The 12,267-nt window shown below is 38.9% G+C and overlaps 1 protein-coding gene across 8 annotated transcripts in view; it reads left to right on the top strand.

Annotated features, from left to right (window-relative positions):
• Nucleotides 1–12,267, top strand: part of TLN2 (talin 2) — a 159,430-nt gene that overhangs the window by 51,202 nt on the left and 95,961 nt on the right. For 7 of the 8 annotated variants that reach the window (XR_011154108.1, XR_011154109.1, XM_069025514.1 and 4 more), the window contains one exon: nucleotides 10,892–11,062. Coding sequence is in view for 6 of the 8 variants with exons in the window: in XM_069025514.1 (XP_068881615.1) it covers nucleotides 10,927–11,062 (136 nt within the window). In the remaining 2 variants the exon portion in view is untranslated. Of the gene's footprint in view, nucleotides 1–9,748; nucleotides 9,825–10,891; nucleotides 11,063–12,267 lie in introns of those variants that run through there. The other variant, XM_069025517.1, reaches the window with a different exon arrangement.

Raw genomic sequence — 12,267 nt, forward strand, 5'->3', positions numbered from 1 at the left:
AATTGTCTGGGTAATACTACAGTAGATGGGATGGAGACCCAAGTGTTTAAGGGGTAGGAACATAACTGAATTAATTATAATTTAGATTTAAGTAGTGCTTGGCTTTGTTTTGCGTTCTCCACTAGGTATTATTAGGCCAAAAGTGTGCTAAACTAGTGAACTTACCTGGTGCTAATGGGAAAAAAACCTAACCTGTTGAGCTGGGTTGTTCTTACTTGTTTTGTGTGCTTACGTTTTCTAAAACTTGTTTAGTCTGCTTGCTGTAGGAGAATAAGAGAGTAATAGTTCAAGTTTCAACAAACACTTCACATTCACAGGTATTCTTACTGATCTTAAGCAGTGTCCAGTGTCTTGGCTTCTAACACGCTGCATTTTGTTTAAAGAATCCAGCTCAGCTGCCTGTGGAGTAGTTCCAGTGCATATAACCATGTAAAGCAAGGGTTGAAGAAATGCCATTAAGTGAATTGTTCTGGTGGACTTGATTCACCATCTGATCCTGGACAATCTGCCTGTTTATGGAACTTCCAACAGCAGTATTGAAAGATTCAGAGAGGTATTGCATATAATAGTTTGCATGGTGCACTTGATGGCTTTTCAGGATTGTTATTGCAAGTGTCTCTTTGGCCTGTCATTTCCAGTGAGTTGTCATGTACCTTTTTTGCTAAAAACTCCATGCTGTGATTCCTGAGGCCTCTTCAATAACATTTTGTGCCAAAAAATTTGGGTTGGGTTGAATCAGTAGGATTACGGTTCTTGTCCAATTGTTTTTGCCAGGAAAAGTTTATGTTCACTTTCAACACTGGTAACGCTCTGCATAAGTGACACCAAAAATGCATCTTCAACTCTGAAAAGTATCTGTGGGAAGCACTCAGAGTTTTTCTTAATTTTAACTCCAGGCCCATAACCTTATGATCTATGGTTCATATTAGGATTCCAGCAGAGAATCGTTTTGCTTGCAACAAATTCTGTTAAAAGTACTGCTGCCAGCTTGATTGTTAGGTTGATGTTGACTCCTCCGTATTAACCTCTGGGGTTTTTTTGTCTTAGCCTAGTTTGGACTTAGTGTCAGCCGGGTTATTTTACTCATGTTTCGTTTGCTCTGTGCTTAATTCTGTTTCAAAGAGAATGTCCATGATGGCAGTAGAGTTCTGTTTACACAAGTTTAGATGACACTGGAAATGACTGGCCAAAATGTCTGTTAGTTGTTGAAAAAACTACAGTAACACTTGATGTTAGTCACAGTTAAGAGGTGCCTAAGCAAAGAAATTACTCTATAAAATATTACCTGTACAGATCAGAGAATCAAATACTGAAAGTATTAGAAATATTAGTAATCTTTTTAGAGTTGGTTGTACCAATAAGGCTTCTTTATATGTGTTCCGATAGTCTGATTCTTAATTATGATTTTCTTTAATCCTATGTTAGCATGTAGTAGCTTCTTAAATGATCATATTTTTACCTCAGAGTAAACCCTAAGATTTTTTCTTTACTGCACATACTTACCTATTCTTCAGTTTTTACTGACTTTTCACAGTGACCTATCAGCAGAATGTTTTTCTTTACTTTTTGACCAGTATTTTATTACTGTAACCGTGATATGTATCTGACCTATATAAATAGCGCGTAGTGGTGGCATTTAATGAGAAGACCAGAATCATCAGTATCTGATGCTGTTTTATATTTATACGTAGTGTATTATGGAAGTCAGCTTTAGGCTGCATGCTGAGCATTTTGGGGGGGTGGGGGTTTGTACCACTATGAGAAGTTCTGGAATTATATTCTGGTGGTTAAGACAGATAGTATTCACTATTCCCTTAGCTGTCTTTTTATTTTTGTTTGTTTGTTTCTTTGTTTAAATCACTGTCTTGGGACAAAAAACACTATGGAAATGAGTATTTTCTGTGACAGTGGTTTTGCTAGAATTTGTATTCCTGACGAACTCAGACCCTGAAGATTTAAACAAAAATGGTTGCTCAAGCTACCATTTGGATTTGTTTTGAACTATGTGATTTTAAAGTGCACTACATTTTTCTGTATATGGCTGTTTTAACGTGGAAGGGATTTTAGTGCATTCTGTATACTTTAACAGAGAAAAATTGTGTTAGCTTGCCTAAAGAGTAACTGTAACTTTGACTGGGACCCACTTTGCCATGCTGTCCGTTATATAAATGACAGTCAGTCTCTAAACTGTCAACCTGAATTTTCACTAAATGACTGGGCTCTTTACCAAGCCGCCTGCTTTTCAAATGGGCCTGCAAGAAATCCCTTTGCCTTCACCCTCAATTCGTGAAGATTCTAGATGAGCAGATGAGGCTTATCGTGGAGATTATGGTTTGGTTGCCAGCATGACTACCAGTTCTGTGAATTCCTCCACGTTCTTCTGGGCTTACTTAGATAAGTGGAATGCTGACTTGCTAAACTACAGTTGCATTCATTCAAATAACATTTTATAAATGTTCCGTTTTTTCTGCCTTACTTCCTATTTAAGTTATCTGCTTTAAGTAATTGTATTAATTGATTTTTGGAACAAATGGGTCAAAACCTACCGAGAGCAATTTCAGTGCCTGTTAAGTCCACCATTTCAGATGGAATCAATGAGAGCAGAGAACCATTCCATATAAACCCCATCACAGGACTGGCAAAAAAATTACTGTATTTGAGCTTTACTAATTTTCTTCTGTGCAGCAAAGCTGTTTCTGAAGACTCAGCAACCCCATCTAATTCTGGATGGCGATGCCGATCAAAATGATCAGTGTGGACTTACTGCAGTGATCTCAGTAGCTAAGTGGATTTTATGTTATGAAATAGTTCAGCTTCTGTAACAAATAAAGAAGGTTGGTTATAAAACCTGTAGGAAACTCGAGCAACCTGTTAGTTGCCTTCATGTTCCCTAAGGGAGATAATCAAGTAGAAGTGTATGAGGTAACTGTTGACTGCTGCTCTTCATAAAGAAAATGATCAAGAAGTTCCTGGGCACCATCAGATGATGTTCAGGTAGGTGGAAGGAAAGCAAAAGAAGAATCCATATATGGTTTACCATGATGGTTTATCTGGAACTTTGCAATACTGTTTCTCTGCCAAAACATGTCACTTAAAAGTAGTAAAATAGAAAATGCAGAGTAATAGTTAGACCACAGTAGGTGAACCCAAGAGGTCATATCCAAGCTGTGCCATTAAATGACTCAAATAAGAACTCTCAGTCATTTATTACATTTGACTTTGTGGTGCCTCCCAAGAATGGCAGGTGGAGCTCAAAAGTTTGAGTGGTGGCTTCAATTAATTCAATGGGAAAAAAAAAAAAGGCATTGACATGAGTGTGCTCAGAGGTGGTAAACTTCAACATAAAAGCTTTAAAATTGTCCTTCAAAACCTTACAGTATTTAAGCAGTTGAAAATAGTGTGAATATACAGAGCTGTGTTAACAGCCCACTTCATTGTTAAAACCATTACTATTCTTAGTGTGATTTAGAATCTGGGTGAAATGTTTCAAATAGTCACATCTGCTGCTTTGGAGAATCAGTTTTCTGTTAGCAGAACTTTTCCACAGAATAGGAAGTATTTTTAATCTTCATTTATTTTTCTTATCCCATAATTTACGTAGGTACTAGAGATCAGAAAATATATTTGAAGCTGTATAAGCATATAAGAATATATTCCACTGTAAGCAAGTTGCAGTGCTTGAGATGGACCTAGACTAGCCTTAGAGGAGTTGGGCTTAAAAAAATAAAGCACCCCTCCAAAACCCAACAGCAAACCCTTTAAAAAGAGGAAAAAAAGCTCTCAACCAAACCCACGCCAAATAAAAATGTCTTCTATACATCAGATACTGTTTTAGTAATAGTCTGTGCATTTATTTACTACTGTCCTACCAAGGACTCTGGGACAGGAACCTAGCTAAAGGATGTGATTCACTTCTGATTTCTACAGAAACTCGTGTTTCTGGTTTTGGTTTTCTCTTGCAGTGTTCTTACAAAATAGGAACAAAAGCCTGGAAGGCCTTTTCAAAGACATGTCATTGACTGCCGTAGTGGAGACTCTTGTTCCTGAGGCTTGTGATTTCTCTGTTACAACTAGCTCCGGTCTAGCTCTTTGCTTATCTTATTTAAAAGCTGTTTCAGCTCTGTCTGGGATAGTGTCATTCCTCCTGTAGTTTCTTATAATTCCTACTTCCTTTTGAGGATACATACAAGCAAGTTAGTTTGCAAATATGCCTTTTGACTTAAAAAGCAAACTGAAGCTGAATTACTAATAAGCTGACTGTCCTGTAAACAACTCCTAATTATGCTCAAATAGTTTGGTCTCTTGCATAATTCTGCTTGAGGGAACTTCCTTGCTGGGTTCTTAGGAAAATAGATGCTGTTGCTGTATGACTATAAAGCGTGAACTAAGAATGGTATCTGCTAATGCTTACTAAATAATTACAGTCTGCTTTCATAGTAGTCTTTCAAAGCTTGCCCTGGTTCATCTTTGTTTTGCTGTGGGGTTTTTTTTATCCAAGTAGTTTGTTTGTAAAATTTAGTACTGCATGCTGCAGATAAATGCAGTGAATTTTCCCTGAGATTCTTGTAGGTTTTTAAGGTAAACTTGCTTATCAGTGTGTGTGGTGTGTGTATACAACCACAGTAGTTGAGCAGGGATTTTCTTTGGGCAGGGGCTCATGTGAGAGTTCTTGCATTTTAATTGTCTGTGCACACTTGCAAACAGAATAAATGATGTTTAGTGCTGTACAGTGTTAAGTTCCTTGTATTCTAACTGATGAAAGGAAGAGTTATGCTTTTTTGCTTGCTTGTTCAAGCTTCAACAGCTCTGATTAGCCGCCCCAGACAGTGTGTGGTGTCTGAGGTTGTCAGGCTTCTTCTGGACCCTCCAAGTTCCTATCATTGTACTTTACTGCCCATTTAGAACATCAACTTTTATTCTATTGGTTTACTGCACTTGCCTTCATCTTTGAGCTAATTAGAGGGAAAATGAGATATTGTTTTGTTTCCTTTCTGACCACAAGAAGAGATTCTAACCTTATTGACAAGACACAACTTCCAGTCCGGTGTTTACAAGTGTGATATCTGTGCATAAGTGATAGTTATCCCTGAAAGCACCTCAACATCGTTCCCAGTGGAGTGGCACTGACCGGTGATGACATCTTCACAGTGTCTTGTCCAGCAAAGTGTTGATGATGGCTTTGCTGTGACGTGTGGGCATGCATTTCAGGCATACAACCCACAGATGATAGTTTGGCTCCCATACCGTGCTCTGGTGGAGGATCAGCTTAGTCTTCTAAGAAAGCCTATTAATGGCAGCCCTTAAGCGCTGTTAAGAGCATTGTGGGATAAATGAGTTACAAATTGACAGTGATGGAGCACTAAAGAGAGGGCTTCTTGAAAGGTATAGTGTCACCTCTTGTATGTGATAAGATGCCAACACAGGTGCTGTTGTGAGTTAATAGTAAAATGGGTGTTGTTACTCTCTATGCCTCTGCAATCAGCTGCCTGTTTGCCATCTTTGTGGCTCCATTATCCTTGATTTTTGAAGGATGACACTTTCATTTACGTTCATAATTTTGGAAGTATAGAAAGTTATCAATTCAACTTGGTTTGTGCTTCTGAGTGCATTTTGCTCAAGGAGGTCTTAACAGGCATCAATCCACTAAACAAGTATTTCATGTGTACAATAGAATTAGATGTTCAGCCTCTGTGAGCAACAGAAAATGTCATGTGTCCTGTATTGCTGGTGCCCAGTGCCAGCAGGTAGTTGGTGGGAATAGTGAAAAGGATAGAGGACTCTGTTCCACTGGATTTTGTTACAAAGTTAGTCTAGTATAAAAATACATAGCTTTGCCTCTATTAGCATGTACACATACAGGCTTTTAGGCTGTGACAGTCTCATGACCTAGATTTGTGTTTGCTCAAGCTTGAATGAACCAGTTAAGAAATATCTCCAGGGAGACAGACTTTTACTAAATCATGGCAGAGCTTTGCTTTTAGCCATAGCACTGGCAGTGACAACTTTCCTTTAACTGGGTGGGTGTGGTGCATGTTTGGCAGTGTCAGCGATGGCTGTTCCATGTTTGCCTGGTTTTCACATGCAGGTGGTTTTGGGCTATGTGTTACCTCAACACTATTGGCAAGGATGTGAAATGAAAGGCAAAGAAATGCTCATACCCTCATAGCATTGAGCTGACATTTTGCATTCTCTGTTTGCTTAGCATTGCAGTTGAAAATATACAGATAAAGTCATGGCTTCATCAGCTCAGACACCACAGATATGAGGGTAGGAATTAAGCCAGATGAGTAGGTGAGTGATCAGGGAGGTCGGCATGCACTAACTGGTTTCCCCTCTAAATCCCCTTTCTCCCATGCATCTTTATTCTGTTGTTTTATTTTATGCTTTTGGCTTGATGATAGTTTCCTGTTGAAATTGTGTGATGCAAGCTTCTGTCCTTGTGAGTATTTGGAGAAACAGCCATTTACCTTGTGTTACATGTCTCTTGAGAGGCCTTGTAAAATGCTTCTTGAGATAACTCTGCTGCCCCTTGCCTTGGTCTGTCTCTGTGTACAGCAGCTGATGAGGTAATTGTAATGTCAGTGCCACCTTCCCAGTCTAGCAGAGCTGGGCTCTCAGGTACAATTTAGTTTATTGGGGTATCTTTTCTGGAATTCCTGTAATTGTGGTTTTATTATGTTATGAATCTCAGCAAGATATTGTGGAATGGAGACCAGTTTTGTACATTACCTGAGGCTCACATTCAGAGTATTGATTTGACTTGTGAAGTTTTCAGTAGTGTAGAGTTGGATCCTACACTGATTTAGTACTCGCATAATGAGACTGACAAAAAATCATGGAAGCTTTCTAACTAGGGCAAGTCTGAACTTGATCATAAGTGTGTCATCTATCTCAGTGCTTTTAACATTTTAACATAGACACATTCATAAAGAGTAGACAACTCATTTTTGCATACTGCTACAGAAGGCTTTTTAGGGAGCTGGTTGGGAAAGCCATTTGTTGGTGAAGCAGAAGTGGAACAAGGAAGTTTGAGAGTAAATCCATGCAAAAACTGTTCATTTACTATGGTAGCACAGCCAGTGTGTAGAAATTACTGCTTAGTTAGAAAAAAACTTTTATAGAAATTACTTTTGGGACTGATAGAGGAAGAAGTGCAGTAGGATATGAACAAATCAGTTTGTTACTCAGCTTTGGCAGTCCTGCTAGGTGTTGGTTAGTTCTGTTTTGCTCCTCTTGAATGACACCAGGAGGAAAAGCAATTTTAAATTAATTTTCAGTGGAAATTAAGGGTGGGTGTGTTTTGGCATGAACTTTCTTCCTGTTAATTTAGGGACATTTTTCAAACAAATATACTGGGGGTTTTGTTTGAATTATTAGTTTTTTATTTGCAATAGGCAATTTACAGATTTATTTTATTTCAGGGAAAATAGACCTAAGATCTTTTAATATGTATGTTTCATTAGAGAACATTTTTTTTGTATTTAATGTTCAAATTGTTTCACTGAAAATACCTACTTTATAAGATATGAAGAGATGTTTAGTTTTGTAAATATTGGTCCTTAGAATTTCAGAGAGCTTTTTTTTAATGAAATTATGAAAGAAAAATATTTTAACAGTTCGTGGAGTATGTATCTGCTTCTAAGTTCACCTTTTGTAATTTAATAGTAACAGCATCCTAGCTCTAGTGAGAATGTGTCCCGGCAGGGAGCTTTGGGGAAGGATACAGTAACTCGGCTGAGGCTTGCAGAAAGGCTGTGCAAATGGAGTGAAGGTGTCTGCTCAAGCTTTGTCCTGCTGAGGTACAGGGACCAGAGCCCATGGTGACCCAGCTGGGACAGTGTTTCCTTCCTGCTCCTGTGCTGGAGGGTGCTCCTGCCATAGATGTTCTGGCTAATCATGTATAATCACTCCTTAACCCAGAGGCGCATATTCCTCCAGCTTGAAGTTACTTATTGCTTGTTCTACTTTTCAGTCCTTTATAACCTCTTCAGATAATATCTTACTATCTTACCTTATTATCTTGGATAATATGTGCTTGAAGTATTTGTGCTTATTTGCTTTGCTGGCAAGGTATCTCTGTGAGCACACCCAGGCCTGCTCATTTTAATTCAAGCACTGGTTAGACTTTTGTTTTGTTCAGATTTTCCAGAACATAAGCACTGTGATGGTTCAGCTCGAGGCCTTGACATGCACACTGTGATATGTATCTGCAGGCACTGGATTCTCTGAGTTATCATCTATGGTTTTTTTAAGAGCTTGAAGCTGCTGCTGTCTCTCCCAAAGCTGTCAGATCCATAATTTATTATTCCAGTCTCTCACCTTACAAGCACAGATCAGTCACAGTCTGATTTAGAAATTTCCTACTTCGTTACCTGCAGAGAATTAGACAGTACCAGGCAAACCATTTCATGTAAAATTCTCTTAATTTCCAGCATCCTTTTACCTTTTGGTCAGCCATTCCACACACTGAGTGGTTTTGGGTGAAGCACAGAGTCCATTACTTGCACAGAGAAATATTTAAATGTGGTATGAATCAATGTATAGAAGATAAAGGGAGCCTGGAAGATATTTTCCCCTTGTTTTTCTCTGTGATCTCAGCCCTTTTTCTTGACCAAGTTCTTAGTTCTTTTGAGAAAAAACAGCTGTCCTGTTCTGGATGTTACCCAGGAGATGGAAACTGCCTGTCCCATTTATTACTGAAAGCCAAGTGGGGAGATTTAGAGCCTGAGGATAATCTGGAAGAGGCAAATGAAAACCTTTCTCTTGAGTTTGAGAACACAGTGTTGGAGGAAACTGATAAGTCATGAACTCCTTTCATAACCTCTTTTTCAGATGAAGCATTCTTTGGTGCCTCTGAAACCAAAAGCACTGAACTGGAGGAAACCAGACCGTTTAAGTCCTTCTGTCTTTGAGATGAATTTGAAAAAATTTGAAAAAAAAAAGGAGTGTCAGTGCGAGGACACATTAACAGGTTCCCAACTTGTTAAAGTGCATTAAAGATGTCAGGGATAAATTTGCATGTCTGTTTATGTAGGGAAGGGGAAAAATATTCTTTTGCAGAGTGGAGAACCTAAGTTGAAAACTAGTGAAAGGGAGAACCATCCCTAGAAATAGTAAAAAGAAAAATAAAAATGGAGCAGTTTACCTGTGGATGTTGTGGATTCCATTTCAATGGAGCTTTGTCAGAATGGATTAAATGAGCATCTGGCAGGGACAGCACAGGGATGCATCATTTTGCAATGCAATGCACTATGCTAGGCTGACTTTTGAGGTTCCTTCTGACACACGTGTTTAGGTTTATGTGGTACACGATCACAAAGTGAAAATATTGACAAGCTGAGAACCTAAACAATGTACTTCTAAAAGAACGTTCTCTAAGAAACAGGATCTCTGCTTGTTTTTAAATTAGCTGGTGTAGCATTGGGTCACACTAACAGAAGTACACCTTGCTGCTAGGAAGCTATGGCCTGGTTGCATTTACTGAAACCTGGTGAGATGAATCCCATGGCTGGGGTGTGGCTCTCGATGGCTACCTGCAGTTCAGAAGGGAGAGGAGGAGGGTGCCAAGAGCTGTCTCTGAAGAACAGCCATGAGCAGGTTGAAAGCCTGCAGGGTCTGAGGCAACAAAGGTGGTGTCTGCTGCAGGCTGCCCGATCCAGGGGAGCCTGTTTACAAAGTGCCGGCTCCAGCAACAGGCGGCATTCCAGGCCCTCGTCCTGCTGAGGGACTTCATCCACTCCTGCAGCTGCTGGAAAAGTAGCACCGCGAGCTGTAGGCAATCCAGGGGAATGCATGCAGGGTAACCTCTTACAGCATTATTACAGGTAATAGACAGCCCTTCCAGAGTGAATGCAGTACTGGACCTGGTGGTGACCAATGGGAGCTAACTGGGAATGCCAAGGTTGGGGGTAGTCTGACCTGCAGTCACCAGTCACTGGTGGGGTTGGCAATTGTGGGGGATATGGGTCATATGTAGGGTAAAGTCAGGCCCCTGAACTTGAGGAAAACAAACTTCCAGCTCTTCAAGTTAGTCAGTAGGATCCCCTGGGAAACTCCTATTTAAAAACACACGCATAAATTTATGCAGAAATTATTTGGGGATTCTAGTGCATTCTGTATTTATGGAGAAAAGATTTAAGTTCTGAAGAGTTCTTGGAGATCATTGTGGAAAGTCTAGTGATGGAAGAGAGGTTTGAACTGTTAAAACAGCAAGGGAAGACATTGAAGACAAAACCCAGACTATCTACAAAATGAAACAATACAAAAAGCATCTGTAGCTTCCTGTTTCTCTAAAAAAATGCCATCAAATTTAGTGTAGTTTCTGAAATAGAACTGAAATGAAAAATAACTCATTCTTGAAGCTCTTGTAGCTGTGCAACAGGCTAAAAACATCTAGCAGATCTATGTGGAGACTTGAGAAAAACCATAACACTGTATTGCACACGTCAGAATCTTCAGGGAAGAGTAGTTATGTGCTAAGAAAATCCTACTTTTGATGAAGCAGTTATCTTAAGCTGTTGGTTAGCAGCAAGTCTAAATGGTCTAATAAAAATGTGTGGTGAGAGAAAAATAATTTTGTGTCAGCAGTAGATACGTTGACAATATACCCAATAACTGTATTGTTTTTCTATGCACCATTTCAACCTACCTCAAAAACGTATGAACATTTAGTATGTGTACACAAGTTTTCAAAAAGGTATTTCCATTACACCAAGAAAAATACATGTTTTGGATAGTTTCTAGCTTGTTGATACTAATGAGACTTTATATAGAAGTTCATTTGAATAAATCTAATTCTACTGAACTAGTTTCATTTGTTTAATGAAAAGCTGAATCTATTAAATTATTAAATTGAAAACTGTAAGCAACAATGCCATTACTGTTTTTTCAGGTACTTTAGTAGGAACTTGCAAGTGACTTGGCACCATGGTAGCCCTTTCCTTGAAGATCTGTGTCCGTCAGTGCAATGTAGTGAAGACAATGCAGTTTGAACCATCCACTGCCGTGTACGATGCCTGCAGAGTTATTCGTGAGCGAGTGCCAGAGGCTCAAACAGGGCAAGGTGAGTTCCTGAATTTGTCCAAAGTCTGTTCATTGCCTGAACTGAAAATAGATATAAACCCATAGGGGCTTTTTACATTGTCCTGTTCCTGTTTTGTTTTGCTGTTGTTGTTGTTGTTTTTTTAATTTAAATTGCAAGGCTCTGAAGTGAAAGGAAACAAGTGTAAACAGATTTTTAAGTGACAGAAAGTAGCTGAGTTGTCTTTCTTCCTTTTGTCCTGACAAAGGTTTTCCCACAATGGATGTTTTTTGTGAAATTTTGACTTCTTCAATAAATATCTTGTTTGCCTAAAAGATGAGAAGTTGCTCTCCTGCTTGGAGAGCAATTTTTTTGGTATTACCTACTTAAAGCACTGTTTCTGGCAATGTTTTCTAAGAAAATCTGGGCAGACTTATTTTGTGCCTCAGCAAAGAAGAGAACACAAATTACAAAAGAATGGCTGGATACCTTCAAAATGTGCAAAGAGAAATGTTTGAAACTGGTTAATAACTAAAATTATCACCATGCTGTGCATACCACAGTTACCGTGATGCTACATGTTAATCAAATGCAACTGTCTCTGTACCCATTGAACAAATTAGGTGAATGCAGACTGGGAAATACCATGGACAAAAGGTCTGGTTTTAATGTAGTCAAAGTTGTCAAAATATTCAGGTACTTCAAAGCCCTTTGGTGCTGTGTTGCATATAATGCTACTGGAATGTAATTCTTAAAGCAGGTTGTTTATTGAGGTTTAAGCTCTCCACCTTTACAGCCGTTTCAAAAATCTTGTCTGAATTGTTAGAAAAACTTGCTAGTAATGGACTTCATTACTATTACTCAGAATTCCTTCTGCTTTGCAGGAGTCCTTTGGAAGTCTAGTTACAGAGCTTCAGTTTTCAGATAAAAGCTGTGCATTCTTACCATGCTGGTCTCTCAAGGCAGGGCTTGTAGACAGCTGTTGAATTCAGACATTGAGTGATAAATATCCCTGAACATCATGAACCTCAAAGAAAAGCCAAGGAGTTCTCAGATTTTATAGTAGGGCTTTTCCTTTATTTATTATTGCAGTGCAATTACAAACTTCAAAAAGCCTTATGAAGTTGAGTGATGAACAGGAATGTTTCCAATATATCCTTCCCCTTTCTTGGTGGCTCAGAAGACTCACAGTAATGCAGTCCAGTTGATAGACTTGTTCTGCACAACAGCAAATGCTCTTGTGGCTA

The sequence above is a fragment of the Aphelocoma coerulescens genome, chromosome 10 (genome assembly GCF_041296385.1).
Source record: "Aphelocoma coerulescens isolate FSJ_1873_10779 chromosome 10, UR_Acoe_1.0, whole genome shotgun sequence".
Taxonomy (NCBI): Eukaryota; Metazoa; Chordata; class Aves; order Passeriformes; family Corvidae; genus Aphelocoma; species Aphelocoma coerulescens.